A 16,184-nucleotide genomic window follows, 5' to 3' on the forward strand; every position below is an offset into this window, starting at 1 on the left:
GTTTCTTCCAAAGTGTTGATTTTCTTTTTTAAATCTATTTGTTGGTCCTTTAAGTTTTTGTTCTCTTTCATTAAGTTCTTGTTGTCTTGTTTTAGACTGTCCATGTCTGCTCTTACTTCTGTTATGTCTTTTTTCCAGGCACTTTGAAGATCTTCTTTGAGGTCTTTTTTCATTTCGTTCCATTCCTCTTTAAATGTGTTATTTTGTTTGTCTTGGTTTTCTTGCATTTTGGTGATGACTGCTTGCAGCTTTAGTATTTCCTTCATTAGGTCCTTTGTACTCGGCTCCTTGGCACCCAGTTCTTCCGGGAGGGAGTCCTTCCTTCCTGTACCTTTCTTTTCCTTGTCCTTTTCTTTCTCTTTGTCCATCTTGTTCTTGGGAGTTGTCATTTTTCCCCTTCCCCTTTCTTATTATTATTATTTTTTCCTTTCTCTGTTTTGTTGGTTTGTCTGCTGCTTGTTCCTTTCTTCCCTCTGTTTTGTTTTCTTCTCCCTTTCGCCTGTTTCTTCTTGTTTCCTTTTGGTTTCCCCCTTCTCCTCTTCTCTCTTTTCTTCCCTTCTCCTCCCCGTCTCCACCCTTTTCTCCCGCTCTCCCCCCTTCTGTTTTTTTGTTGAGGTTTCCCCTTTACTCATTTTTTTATTCCCCTTGATTCTTCTTTTGTATATTCTTGGTTGTCTCTTCCGCTTCCGCTTCTCCTTTTCCCCCCTCCTTCCTCTCTTCTTGTTTTTTATTCTTAGGCTCTCTTCTTCCAACTTCCAACTTTCCCGCAGTCTCCTCTGTTCTGCCACTTTCCTTTCTTATCCTTCTTTCTGTTTTGTGTCTATTTTATTAATTTGTTTTTTGTTTTATTTATTTTCCGCTCGCGTGCGAGTTCTCGTGTTATTTCGTTGCTCCCGCGCGAGTTTGTCCCTTCCTTTGCTTTTCTCGCGTCTTCTCGCGAGAGTTCGCGTGTTCGCGCAGCCGCCCGTGCTGTTGCGCGCGGCAGCCTGCGCGCAGATCAATCTGCGCGCTCTGGTTTGTCCGCGCACTTTCCTGGGCGCGCGCCAGCCTGCACGCGAGTAGCCGCAGCGCGGGGGGAATGCGAGCCGATAGCCGCGAGTGGCGGGGGAGTGTCTCCTCAGGAGTAGGAGGTAAGAGTTCTTTCAGGTTTTTCGGGGGGATGGGCAATGGTAACCCTCAATCTGTTTCTTCTGTAAGTGGGCTTGGTGGTAGGAATGCGGGGGCGAAGCGGGAAGACTGCTGAGGATTGCTAGGGGGTTGCTTTAGAAGGTTGGTGGGGGAAGAGGATGCTTTAGGAGGTTGGTGGGGGGGAGAGGTTTGGAATTAGGTTCTACTCACATCATCTCTGCTTTATTGGAGGGTCGCCGCGTCCTGTTGTTGATCTGTGGATCTATACTCAGTTCTCAGCCTTTTCCAAGTTGTTTTTAGTTCTTTATCTTTGTCTTGTGGTCTTGCTCTCTGACTTTATCTTTAGGCTTGTTGTCTTGTCTTATCGTTGCTTGCTACTTTCCTCGTTGCTTGTTGTTGTTGTAATCCTTTCACAGGAGTTTCACGGTAGTTTCCCTTGAAGGTTTACTGTATATTTGTTGATTTTTTGAGAGTTCTAAGGTTTTTTGAGAGTTCTAAGGTTTGTAGGTTTCTGTATTCAGTGTTTCTGCGCCTCTTCTTGCAACCGAGGTCCTCTGTTCAGCCCGGATTCCCTTTATTTCCTTGTTCAGCTTATTTCTTCTCTCTCTCGAGTGTTCTTTGAGCTTTAAAATAGTGGTCGGCGTCCTCTCCTGTGCTATACGGGCACCCTTGTCGGCCTACCCCAGGGGGATACCCAGGAAAACAGGGGCTATGCCGCCCCTGGCAAGGCCTGGGTTTGGTCTTCCCTCTGGTGGGCTGCACCGCTTCTTGTCCGCAGGGCAGGGAGTTTCCTTCTCCTTTCTGGCCTGTTGACAGGGTCAGAAGACTGAGGAGCCTCAGCGTTCTGCTGTGTCCGCCATCTTGACCACTACCGGAAGTCTCACTTGGTCTTTCTTTAAAGTGTAGTGTGACTTAACTCAGAAAGGAATTGTAACCGAGACAGGGCTTTAGGAAAACCAGTAACAAGTTTATTGAAATGTAGAAGGAGTGTGATGGTTTCAATGTTTCTTAGTCTTAGAGGCACATATCTTCAAAGGTTACATTTATAACATTCCTTCAACAACTCTGGAAATGACTCTTCCTTCCACTAAACAGGTTTCAAACTTATTTTTCTTCAAACTGTGTTTCTTTCCTTAATAGGTTACTTCAGTTACAAGCTTATTCTTTCTTTATGATGTTTCTGTTGCAATAGAGATTCTCACTGGGTTTCTCTCACCCTTTCTCTCATACACTAACTATTAATATAAATAAGTCAACTCGACTTATTTAAACTACTCAGGCTAAAAGTCAAAACCTTCCTGATTCTCACTACTATAGAATCAGCCCTTCCCTGTAGTTTTTAAATGACAGATCACCTTCCTGGTTCTCAACACACACTAGAACCAGCCCCTCCTGTAGTTCGCTGACTACAGACTAACTGTTTTAAAATGGCTGCCCTGCCAAGTGGCAGTTGGCTACACCCCTGTTTCCATGGTAACCCAGCTCAACATGAGCTGAGCTGGCTACCATCCCCCTTAGTTATGCAACTTTAAATACTTACCCTTTAAACATCTTTCTATAATCATATATAACTACAAGTTAAAAATTTACACTTCACCACAGCTACTCACTGATTTTTTTTAGCACAGCAGCTTGCCCTATACTAGTTTTGCTGCATGTGTGCTAATTATTTTTAGAACCCATTTGTTTCTGATAATTTAAACTGCCTCAAAAAGGGGACATAATGAAATCCAAAACCTGAAAGCCATTATGAAATTGAAGACATTTTTTTTGTTAAAAATAGTACTTTTAAAACAGGAACTTGAATTTCACCCACCATCCCCCCCCCCCCCCCAAAGGCTAGGTACATAAACAATGCACATAGACATTTCTTAACAGAGCTTAGTTGTTTTATTATATTGAAAGAATTTCACACACCTGTTCAGCAGTCCAAGGCAGTTGACAGGCCTCTGCTATGGCTGTCAGTGCTTCTTTTGCATTATTTCCACATTTCACATCACCAATCTTATCCACAAGACCATCCAACACAATTAGAGCAGAGGTTTTGGAGAATGTTCCCTTCTGAGCGACCAAAGCAACTATACGAAGCTTTATCTGCATTACCTGCAAAAGTGAAATGTAATCACCTTATGGGGGAAGCATATGAATAGTTACATTTGAATAACAGAATATATTATAACTTATAATTCATTAATATTTAGTTGACCCATCTACTTCAGTAATTGCCTCATGGCTTATGATGCACGTTTTCAGGTCTAAAGTAAATTAAATTGATTCTATAGAAGTGTTTTTAGCATTTTTATTCATATGATTATACAATGCATCAAATTTCCACCCCACTCCTGCCATTTTGGAAACATTTCTGAATGAAAAACACAGACCGCAGTTTATCACAATCTGCATTCATACATAGATTTCTGGACAAGTTAGCCTCCTAGAAATCACATAGAGAACAAAGGACCATATATTCCCATGGTATTAGTTAGGTTGATTTTCCTTTTCTAGGAGCTCCCACATCTACAGAGGCTGTTATGAGAAAGTGCCCCGTTCCTCATTTGGATATGAAAACAAAAGATCTGAAGCTATCCAGAGAGGCCTAGGGTCTTTTCACCATGTCAATTGGCTTGGCAACTAATTCCTAGGAATGCTCAGCTAGTTAAGGGTGTATTCATTCATTTTATCTTGAAAGCAAACAGCGACTACAGCTTTTCTTTGGGTTTTATTGTATTAAAAGAAAAACATATACCTGAAAGTTGGTCTCCTTCCACCCAGGCTTTTTTGCCAACATCCTTACAAGGGCCTGACAAGGCATTTCAGTTTTGTCCATCAGCTCAACAGCCTTAATAGTTGAGAAGGTCGTTATTAGCCACAATGTATGCAAAGCTATCAAAACAAGGCAACTGTCTTTTACCAACCCTACTTCATGTCAATATATTCTCAGGTTAGAATGAGGTTTCTATTTCACAACCACAGAATTGTCACTAAGACATTTTTACTCTCTTCATTTTAGAAGAATATTTGTATGTAGCTACTAAATACTAGTATTATTTTCCTATTTTGTGGATATATTTTATTCATTTTAAAATTTGTTTTTGTTTTCAAAACTGTTTTATGTAGTTTTAATTGTTATACATTTTTATTATGAATTTTAAAAAATTGTTTTGGAATTTCACTCTGGGAGAAAAAAGGCATATAAATAAATGCAATAAATAAAACTTTAAAATACATTTTTGAAAGAGTCACTGCAAAGTTTAAACAGATGCAACTTTTGGTTTTTGGGTGAACCGATTTCCTGATGCATTGTATTAAGGAAGGTCAAAGTACCTGCTGATATACACATATTGCGCATACTGTTTAAAATAAGGACTAAAACCATATTTTGAGGTACATTAGACTTATGTGTTAGTCGACAAGGTAGTTTTCTAACTAAGTTACACCAAATTAAGACAAAGAGAAAATAATATAGTAGACTCTCAGAACTCTCAAGCAACTGGACATTTTTTAAAATTACTTTAAATACAAATTAAAATAAAATAATTTTTAGCAAAACTGTTACATTAAATTCAGTTTATCTTTATTTGCCTTAATTAATTAATTAATTTCATTTATATACCGCTTTTCTCAACCCCTGGGGAAACTCAAAGCAGTCCACAACAAAGTACATAGAAAATTCAATGTCTTACAAAATATAAAATACATCACATGACTAAAATAGCATGTGACAAGAGAGTAAAGTATAGGTTGCTTTCCTGTAACCGTATTTCTTCGAGTGTTGATCTGTGAAATCCGCACAGATGGGTTTCCTGTGTTTATGTGCAGCAATTTCGGAACCTTCTAGAGGTTATTAAGAATTAAGGCGGAGGCCCTGCTCACACTCCCCATGAGTATATATTGCCCTGCGCAGGGCTATGCCTCAGTTCCTCGTAATCAGACAGCAGTTGCGACTGTGAGGCATGATCCAGCAGGGAGGATGGGTGGGGCTGTGTGGATTTCACAGATCAACACTTGAAGAAATATGGTTACAGGTAAGTAACCTATACTTCTTTCTCGTATTGTCTGTGAAATGCACACAGATGGGTGATTAACAAGCTACTAACCTGGGTCATGCCACACAGGAGAACAGAACGGCTCTGCCGAAGGCGGCATCCTTTTTCGCCATGATGTCCAGCTTGCAGTGAGCAGCAAACGTCGATGGTGTTGACCATGTTGCTGCTTTGCAGATCTATTCAACCAGAACACCTTTGAGGAAGGCTTGGGAAGTAGACAATGCACAAGTCAAATGTGCAGTGACATGACTCTATGGATCTTTGCCCGCTAGTTCATAGGCCAGATGAATAGTCACTGCTATCCAGGAGGCAAGACGTTGGGAGGTCACCGGAAGACCCAAAGCCTGGGTGACTTTCTATGGGGTGCTGTTCTATGTATCCAAGGAGTGGAGAGGACAGTTTAGGAAAAAAGGTAGATAGGACAATGTCTTGGCACATATGAAAGGAGGAAACTACCTTGGGGAGGAAAGTCACATCGGTACGTGGCACGACCTTGTCATCATGGAAGCTGATATATGGAGAATCTGCCCAGAGGGCAGAGAGTTCGCTGGCCTGTCTTGCTGATGGCTACCAGGAAGGCAGTTTTCCAAGAAAGGTGGGAGATATGTTTAGATGACATTGGTTCGAAGAGTGGCTTTGAGAGCTGAGAGAGAACGAGTTCCAAGCTCCAAGTTCCAAGCTGGGGGGACGGGACAGAGCAGTGGTGGGGGCATGTTCTTGTAACCTTTGAGGAACATTTGGACCAAGGGGTCCTGAAAAACAGATGGGAGACCAGCCTTTCTCCTATACCAGGAGAGCGCTGCGAGGTAGTATTTAATGAATGATAAGGAAAAATCTTTAGTGCAAAGATGGACTAAAAAGTCAAGTTCTACAGGCACTGGGGCCATAATAGGGTTGTGTCCCAAGGGATGGATAAATCTTTGAAAGGCAGCCCATTTATAGATATATGACTATTTTGTTGAACACTTTTGAGCTGCCATACTAATTAGACGGGCAACCTCGGAGAGGTGGGCTGTGGTTTGATCCTCCACACCATTAGGCGGAGTGAGAAAAGGTCTGGGTGCTGGATTGGACCATCCTCCATCGTGAGGAGGCCGGGGGAGGATCTCAGGCATAGGAAGGCTCTGTTTTATACATGTAGAAGTGGAGCAAACCATGGTTAGCATGGCCACCAGGGGGCTATCAGTATGCAGTCGGAATTGTCCTGTAAGAGTTTTGCCATTACTCTAGAGAGTAACAGGAGGGGTGAAAAGACGTCCATCAGAAAAGGAAGGTGTCTCCTAGGCAGACTGGGGATGCACGAGGGTGTAATCTTGCAGAGAACTGAAGCTAGTGAGTGTTCGTTGGGGATGCTAAAAGGTTGACCTGAGGGGGTCCCCAACGTTGAGCGAGAAAAAGAAATTTTCTGTGGTGGAGGCGCCCTGCGTGGTTGTTGGACGCTAATGTGCTCAGGGAATCTGCTAGGGTGTTCTGTATCCCGGGAAGGTGAATAGCCAGGAGCAGAATGTCGTGTTCTATGCACCACTCCCAAATTTGGGTGGAAAGGTGAAGGAGAAGGAGAGTGGGTTCCGCCTTGTTTGTTGAGGTAGAATTTGACTGTTGTGCTGTCCATAATTATTTGGACTGTGTGGTGAGAAAGGAGGCGGGAGAAGGCCCAGAGGGCTTTCTGTACTATCAGCAGCTTGAGAAAGTTGATATGTTGTTGCTGTTCGTGAGGGGACCAAGGGCCGTTGATCGTGAGGTACTGGAAGTGGGCACTCCATCCGAGGGTAGAAGCATCTCTTGTGAGGGACACTGATGGGCATGGAGGGATGAATGGCATCCCCGAGCACACATTGGACCTCTTTGTCCACCATGAGAGGGAGGACTGATTGTGGTGGGTGGAGAATCATGGCCTGGTGGTTGAGGACAGGATCGAAAGCATGGAGGAACCAGCACTGGTCGGAGGCGTAGTCTTGCAAAGGCAGTGACCGCAATGGTGGATGCCATGTGGCCAAGTATCAACTGGATGGTCCAGGCAGATGTCTGGCGTTGTGAGATGAGGATGTTGATAGTGTCTCTTAAGTTGGAAAAGCAGGCTTCTGGTAGGTAGACTGAGAGATGGAATCTATAATAGCACCAATGAATTGGATGCGCTGGGTAGGAGAGAGATGGGATTTTTCCTCGTTTATGACAGGTCCCAGGTTCTGTAAGAGGTATAAGGTATATTCAATGTCAGAAGACAGTTTTGTGGAAGAAGTTGAAAAAAAAGGCAATCATCTATGTAAGGAAAAATGGTACTCCCTTGCTGGCGGAGATGTGCCACTACTACTGACATGCATTTGGTGAAGACCCTGGGCGCAGTAGAGAGGCCAAAGGGGAGGATATTGTAGGAGAAAAATTGATTTGTCTATTGTAAAGCTAAGATATCTGCGGTGGTTGTGTGTAATCAAGACGTGGAAATAGGCATCTCAAAGGTCAACAGTAGCTAGCCAGGCTCCCGTCTTGACGAAGGAAAGGATGGAGGAGAGGGTAATCATGCGGAATTTCCGCGGTTTAATAAAGTGGTTAACATCGTGTAAATCAAGGATAGGGCGGAGACCGCTGTCTCGTTTGTCAACAAGAAAATAACGGGAGAAAACACATAGATGGGTTTGGGAGGGGGAGACAGGAGATATAGCTTCTTTGGAGAAAAGGGAGTTGACTTCTTGTCATAGGGTTGGCGAGGATTGGATATGAATGATTCGTCCTGGAGGGGGATAGGACTGGAATTCTATGTATTCCCGTTGAACCCAAGCGTCAGTAGTGATATCCTGCCAAGAGAATAGAAAAAGGCATAGTCTATCAAGGTTGAGGGCTGGTGGGGACGGAAAAGTGGTAGGGGGATCGTCCCAGAGAGGGCACGGTGGGGAAGAGCAGGAAGAGAAATGATGGGTGGTCATGTAGACGGATGAGGTAGTGCTAAAAATGGCATTTCTTGGAGGGATCTGGGTGTTTGGATTCCCAGTATTGGTCCTTAAAGGGAAGAGGTAGTTTTCTGGTACCTGTGGAGGAGGACGGGCGTTGCTTTCCTCTGTAGGAGGGTGGGCTATAGTGCTTACGATACTACTGTGGATAATGAGAATAAGGGCCCCAGCGTTGGCGGTGGCGAGGAGGGTAGGGTGGTTGATCATATTTATTGACCGTTTGTTTCATCTTATGTGAGTGTTCGAGCTGAGAGTCTGTGTCTGGACTGAATAAGCCAGCTTGGTCCATTGGTAAGTCTTCAATTAAGGTGTGGGCTGAGGGAGAAAGTGTGGAGGCCCAAAGCCATGCATGGCGGTGGAGGGCTACTGCACCTGCTTTAAGTTTGCTGGCTATATTGGCCGTGTTTTTTGCCAGGTCTTTTTGTAGCCGGACAAAAGAAGGGGGGGAGCAGGAGTGGGGATGTCTGGGTTAGAATGGAGTTCGACGGTCTCACATTCATCGTCTGAGTGATGAGTGGGGGCCGCAGGGGGTGGTGGAATGTCAGGAGAAGGGGTGGAGGGTTCAGCTGAAGCTGGTGGGCGGGAGACAGTAGCTGAAGGAGATACCCAAGGATGTTTGGGCAAGGTTTGAGAGGGCTGCCTCAGAACTGAGCGAGTAGAGGCGCCCTGACTGTAATAATCATAAGGGGGATAGAAAGGGCCGTACATAGGGAATGAAGGAGGGGGATAGGATGGGTAAGAATAGTTGAAGCATTCCCGTCTCGGAGAGAACAGGTGTTGGGAGGGGAGAACTCAAGGTCTGTGAGCCAGTGAGTTGCCTTCCTTTTTTACTTTTGTTGGAGCTTTGTTTCGGTTTTACCTCATAGCGAGGCCGTTTGGATAGATAGATACGTTTTATTGATTGGCCTATTGGCCGTATCAAAACATTTAACACATAACACAATTAACACATAGTCATACATAGTCATACATACAACATACAACCCTCGGTATAAAAGAAGTTAAAATAAACAAGCTGTTAACAAGATCTCGTTCAGGTCAAATGTCTGCGTCACCTCCACAGTTTACCCCAATTGATTCTAAATGTGCAATTCTCAGCTGTGTTGCTTTGAATAGAAAAAGGGCTGTTTTGTGTGTTATTTTAGGGTTCTGGCCGGCCAGCAAAAATGAGGTTTTAATATATGGGTCCCAGTGTGTTTTTTTGAATAATGTATGGTCCAAGGCAATGGTCTCTCTCTTTCTTATACAGCTCACAGTTGAACAATACATGTGTGATATCCTCCACCTCTGGTGCTCCACAAATACAAAATCGTTCGTTATATGGGACTTGATTAAACCTTCCGTGCTTGTCCATTGTATCCAGCTGTTCAAAACGAGCTCTGGTAAATACCCTCCTAAGGTGTTTAGGCATTTCTGTTTTTAGATATTGAGCTGTTTGGAAGGTATGTTTAAAGCGGCCTAACCATTTCAGTGACCCAGCTTTACTGAGGGTAGCGATGTCTTTTTGGCCTTCTATATCCAATACTCGTTGAGCAACTATTTTTGGGTCTAACTCTTCTAAGAGATTTGGATACCGAGTCGGAAGTCCACAGCTCCTAATGTATTTTGTCAGGAGAACTAACCAAGAGGACTGGTGTTGATTTTCTATCTGCTCTAACAGGCACAATTTTGGGAGTCTATCATTTTCCATGGCCATCAGTTTTGCCCAGTAGTTGTAGGCCCTGATTTTGGATAAGCCATCCACTGTGTGTACTCCCAGTTCCGCTCTTACTGCGGCAGCTGGGGTCGTCCTGTCCACTCCTAGGAAACTTCGCAGGTGCTGTGATTGTGATTGCTCTAATAATGGTACCTGGTTTAGACCCCAAACTTCAGCTCCGTACAAGAGCATGGGAGTAACCTTTGCTAGCGAGGCCGTTTGGAGGTTTTCACCTTTTCTCTAGGGGGCTCTATGAACGGCTCAGTGTCCTCTGCAGCCTCTAAGGCAGCTGTATTGGCTTGGGGAGGAGTTTCTCAATCTCCCAGGGAGGGTAAAGGAGGTTCTAAGGCAGGGTGATTTCGGAGGCATGCTCCGTCCGGGGCTAGAGCTTGCTCATACAACAGAGCTTTGAGCCGGGAATCTCTATTACATTGCACCCGAGGAGTAAAACCTAGGTAAATGGCACAAGACTGACAGTTGTGGGATTCACATAAACAAAGAAGGCACGTATTATGCCGGTCAGCGTCAGGGAGATTAGCCCCACAGTACACACATCTTTTAAAATATAAGGTAGACATAATAAAGATCAAGCCTGAGACAGTCCGGGTCAGGTTAGAGGAGGAGGCGGCGTCAAAGCGGTCCGGGTCAAAACAAGGTAAGTGATATAGTCAATTCAAGAGGAGAGAAAGTTCCTAGTTGCTGCTGTCGTATGGAAAGAGGAAATGATATACTCATGGGGAGTGTGGGCGGGACCTCCGCCTTAAATCTTAATAAACTCTAGAAGGTTCCGAAATTGCTGCGCATGCGCACAGGAAACTCATCTGTGCGCATTTCACAGACAACACGAGGAAGAAATCAATAAATGATGAAACATCATACACAAACATAAAACATATAACATTCAACAATAATTACTGTATTTCAATATTAATATCAAGTCAATACAGAGCTTATGATATGGTACAGTATGGGGTATAGCAGGCCCGTAGCCAGGATTTCGTTTCGGGGGGGGCTAAAAAATTTTCAGGGGGGGTTTCGGGGGGGGGGGCTGAGTTCCGGGGGGGGGGGCTGAGTCTGAGTGAAAGAGGGTCTAGCTTAGCAAACCTTTTGTATCATTACCCGAATACCCCCATGCATATGGGATATATTGAGTATGGTGATCAGATCATGATATGGATAAACATAACATTTTAAATAATGCACCAGTAAGGCCTTTTTGTGAACCACCATGAGAATTTCGGGGGGGGCTGAAGCCCCCCGAGCCCACCCCTGGCTACATGCCTGGGGTATAGTATCAATTAGACCTTTTTTAACAGTAGCTCTCAGGCAACTAGAACCTGAATATTGGACATCTACCAGTCCCCATGGCTGCTAGTTAACTGCCAAATCCACTCATAAAATATTTCTAGAATCTGTTTTAAAAACAATGAACAAGGCAGATGTGTTCCAAATACTATAGAATAGGCAAGGAAAGTGATTACTGCTGCTCTCTGCTGAAAAATTCACCTCAACATTTATATGAGCACTTAGTAAACTGAAAAAAGGTGTGCTCAAAATCAAGAATACTTTGCAAAGATAGACAAATATATGTAAGGAAAAAGCTTAACACACAAGTAAAATATCTTTGGCAGGGAGGGGAAATACCCAGAGATTCCACAAGACAAATAAAAGAGAACAAATGGGAGGAAATATTAAAATTATAGAAAGTTTGATGAAAAATACACAACTAATCTAGTTGAAGAATATTTGATTTCTTATAACAAAATAATTTAAAAAATCCATCTAGAAATCTATAATACAATTTCAAAATTTACTGTGAGCTGCAGAATAAACATTATCTACATACATATATTTAAGAGATTTTTTTCTGTTTTAGACTTTACTTTCAAATGATCACAGTCAATTATTTACCTTCTGAAATTCTTCCATGCAAGCAAGCCTTTCCTTCCAGTTGCCGCTATCTAGCTGCTGCAGACAAGCAGCTGGAAGGACAGCCGAAGCTTTTTCCTCACACATCTCTATCTATTAGCAGAAAAAGAGAGAGAGAGATCGTGTCTTTTTTTAAAAAATAACTTTCAATAGCTGTACAACATGTAAACATCTAATTTTCAATCACACAGTTTTAAAACAATCTCATCAAATGCTTATTGTATTGATAATGGTTGCAGACTTACCCGTATATTCTGGCATACAAGGCGACTGGGTATATAAGACGACCCCCCAACTTTTCCAGTTAAAATATAGAGTTTGGGATATACTCGCCGTATAAGACTACCCCTCTTCCAACGCACACCAAATAAAAATTTTAAAAGCATCAAATTAGATTTCAACATGGTAATTTTCCTATTACTGTAACTCCTTCTCTGCCTCAGATCTCGCACCTGCGCACCTCCACCGCTTAACTGCAGTCTTCAGGAGCAAGATCAGAGAAGCAGAGGAGGAGGTATGATAATAGGATACAAGGGCGGGCAGACAGGTAAAAGAGGTATGTTTTTCTGGGCCCAAAGCTACTCTATCTCTTTTTTCCATACCCTGGGCACCTGCAGCTTGCTCCATCCTTCACTTACAACTTCCCAGTGAGGTGCCCCTTCACCTCACCACCGGGACCGCATTAAGTCCACGTATCCTGATGAATGGATTTTCTTATATCGTACTTGTACAGCGTCGCCCTTAATACTTTCATACAGTTGCCGCATACGGCAGGGACGTGGCCACTGCCATTTTTGAGCTCCCCCCACAATATGCAGCAACCACAGATTCTCCAATTTGGATTGGAAGTTTCAGCACCCATTCTATAAGACAATTCCCTGCGTATAAGACTTCTCCTGCATATAAGACGACTCCCATGCATAAGGCTACTCCAGCATATAAGACGATTCCTATGTATGACTACTCCCGCGTATAAGATGACTTCCGCGTATAAGACGACCCCTGACTTTTGAGAAAATTTTCTTGGGTTAAAAAGTAGTCTTATACGCCAGAATATACAGTACTAATATTTATTGTATCAAATCTGTTCATAATGTTCAGAGTCTCAGAAAAGATGTAAGACTTCTTGTTTAGCATAAGATAATAGTGAACAGAGTGTGGCCCTGCACCTGCATGTACACCTGAAGGCAATTTTTAGCATCCTCATTCCCACCAGACTCCTCTTCATTCATTGTGTACCATTTGATTAAAAAAACAGCCATGCTCACATGCCACCTGTGAGATTAACATTGTAGTGCTGCTATAATCACAATGTATTTATTAAGGGTAAATAGATGTTTAGGTTAAACCTTAGAAACCTTCTGTAAAATGTCACACTTTCCTTTTTATTATGGCTATGAACAACCAAGTATTTCTCACAGATGAGAAACAGACAGGTGGCCAGACCACTTTGTACAATGCACTGAATTTGGGTTCTCATGTTTTCTGTTACCTCACTTGTAATATTTAAACAAAAGTATGCGATCGTTGAATGTAATCCGAACAAAACACACTAGCCATACTGGTCATCTTTGAACCATCTGCATCTTTGCACCCTCAAACCTCAAGTGGAATTTCTATTTCTATCTTGTTCTTTAAAAAGGCCTCTTGAAGCAAAATGAAATAGATCTCCATCTTCATGCTAGCTATTTTATAGACATTAATGCAAACCATATGGGAACTAAGGAAACAGGCATATTTTGAAGTACAGTGCTCCCTCACTTATCACGGGAGTTACATTCCAGGACCACCCGCGAAAAGTGAAAATCCGCTAAGTAGGGACGCTATATTTATTTTAATATTTACACATTACTCGCCATCCCCTGCTATGCGTTGCTGTGGCCCAGTCTGTGTATATGTGTTTTGTGTGTATATATGTGTATGTATATATTTATGTATATGTGTATATATGTGGTTTTGCACATGCGTAGTATTTTTAATTTTCGGATTTTTAAGTCCCTTCCATTGTGTTTTTCAGCATTTTCATGAATGATGGTCACTCGTTGGCCTGATAGGTACATTGTGTCCAAATTTGGTGTCAATTCGCCCAAAGGTTTTTTGAGTATGTTAATCCCACGAACGAACATTACATTTTTATTTACTGTATTTTCCATTATATAAGAAGACTGGGCGTATAAGATGACCCCCAACTTTTCCAGTTAAAATATAGAGTTTGGGATATACTCGCCGTATAAGACTACCCCTCTTCCAACACACAACAAATAAAATTTTTTAAAGCATCAGATTTGATTTCAATATGATAATTTTCCTATAACTGTACCTCCTTCTCTGCCTCTCAGATCTCACAGATGCGCACCTGCACCGCTTCAGGAGTGAGATCTGAGAGGCAGAGGAGGAGGTATGGATAATAGGATACAAGGGCGGGCCAGACAGGTAAAAGAGGTGTGTTTTTCTGGGCTCAGGGCCACTCTATCCCTTTTTTCCATATCCCGGACGCCTGCAGCTTGCTCTTCACTTACACCTTCCCAGTGAGGTGCCCCTTCACTTAACCATTGAGACTGCATTAAGTCCACAAATCCTGATGAACACATTTTCTTCTACCGTACTTGTACAGCGTCGCCCTTAATGCTTTCATACAGTCGCTGCATACGACAGGGACGCGGCCACTGCTATTTTTGAGCTCTCCCACCATATGCCGGAACCACAAATTGTCCAATCCAGATTGGAAGTTTCAGCACCTGCTCTATAAGACAACTCCTGCGTATAAGACGATCCCTGACTTTTGCGAAGATTTTCTTGGGTTAAAAAGTAGTCTTTATAAACCCTCCCCACACACTTATACACTACATAACTCTCCTTGAACGTATTGTTCACATAATCCTCGGCTCCGACTTTACCTGCAGAGGCAGCCTCCCCATACAGACAAACGCTCTTAAGTCAACAACGCTTCTGAAATTTATCAAACCAGCCCTTGCTGGCAGTAAATTTGCCTGATTTGGTGGGAGAACCAGTCAATGTCTGAATACTGCAAAAACCCGCAAAACAGCAAAAATACTGCAATAAATATTTTACATTAATATTTATTGAAAAACCACAAAACAGCAATTCCACAAAAAGAGAACCGCAAAGTATCAAAGAATTACTGTATAGATTTTTCACTGGATTCTAACACGTGATAATGTACATACCGAAAGCTCTGGCTCAAAGATCTCCTTTAAATCAGCTCCTTTCTTGCCTTTTGTTCCAGCAGTTCCTGCTCCTCCAGCTGCACTTTGCTTACCCTTCTTGGATGGGCCACCGGTCTAAAAGGGAGGAGAATAAGCTCTTCATATCTATTAAAACTCGTGGCAAATTTTTCAGTTATCAATTTCTAAAGTGGCTCGAGAAACCAGTGATCTGATGTATTCAACAAAATGCTAGAGGAAGGAGCTCTGCTCAAAGAAAGTGCTTCCCCAGCCCAATATTTCACAATTCCTGTTGCTTCTTAGAACAATTCATTCACATCAGTGTTTCTCGATTCTCAAGAAACTCTCAAGCTGTTGGAGATGAATGGAGTGTAGAAGTCAACTACAGCCCACTGCAGTTTCTTTTCATTCAACCTATTCTAGTTTTCAAGAATGCAATCACTTAAAAAAACAGACTGCAGCTGATAGTTTGCACTTTTATAACCACAAATTAAACAAAAAACACTAGATTCCTTAATATAAATTATTACAAACTGTCCCAAATATACAGTCAGCCCCCCCCCCCCGCAATAACCATGAATAATGTCATCCAAGCATTGACATTATCCCTTCCTTCCCAAGAATATTTATTTATTTATCGTGTCATCAGCAACCAGATCATTATATTACATTTCTAACAGAACAAAACAAACAGATAAAAAACACAAATTTTGCAAACTTGGTAGTTGATTAAATGTCCTTTGACCAGTATCTGGCCACATGGAGTGCCTCCCCAAGAAAAATCCAAAAAACAACCTTCATCTTGCTACTAAAGGATATGTGTAAGTCAGAACAGGTATGTTTCTAAGTGTAACTCCAGCCAAAAATATTTTAAATCTATGAATAGCATAGGGAAGGGTTAACTCCCCTGTTGTGTTTTGTTTTCGAGCCTGCACCCCTGTTCAGAAGATTACAACTCATTTTCTGGCTCTGTGATAATTGCATTTTGAAAAATTTGGCTTGTCATGGAACCAAGGATTTGTGAGAAAGCTTCAGTTGAGACACCTATTCCTCATGATAACTTTCACTTCCTAGAAATAGATTTCTCTCGCTTCCTGTTGTCTCACCCCCGTTCTTAACTATGAGTCATTTGTAAATTGAATGTTTGTACCTTGAGAACTGCCAGTATATATAAGGGACACCATTTTATGATACCGTTGTATATAACAGGGTTTTGAGTAACAACTGAGTTTGTTATCCACTGGGGGTCCTGGAA

General features: G+C 42.4%; 1 protein-coding gene across 6 annotated transcripts in view; it reads right to left on the minus strand.

The window, feature by feature from the left end:
* Positions 1 to 16,184, minus strand: part of CKAP5 (cytoskeleton associated protein 5) — a 94,920-nt gene that overhangs the window by 49,640 nt on the left and 29,096 nt on the right. For all 6 annotated transcript variants that reach the window (XM_060763679.2, XM_060763651.2, XM_060763634.2 and 3 more), the window contains exons 14-17: positions 14,933 to 15,046; positions 11,727 to 11,837; positions 3,875 to 3,967; positions 3,046 to 3,231 (exon numbers count right to left, since the gene is read on the minus strand). In XM_060763679.2, coding sequence (XP_060619662.2) covers positions 3,046 to 3,231; positions 3,875 to 3,967; positions 11,727 to 11,837; positions 14,933 to 15,046 — 504 coding nt within the window. The remainder of the gene's footprint in view (positions 1 to 3,045; positions 3,232 to 3,874; positions 3,968 to 11,726; positions 11,838 to 14,932; positions 15,047 to 16,184) is intronic.

The sequence above is a fragment of the Anolis sagrei genome, chromosome 1 (genome assembly GCF_037176765.1).
Source record: "Anolis sagrei isolate rAnoSag1 chromosome 1, rAnoSag1.mat, whole genome shotgun sequence".
NCBI classification, from domain to species: domain Eukaryota; kingdom Metazoa; phylum Chordata; class Lepidosauria; order Squamata; family Dactyloidae; genus Anolis; species Anolis sagrei.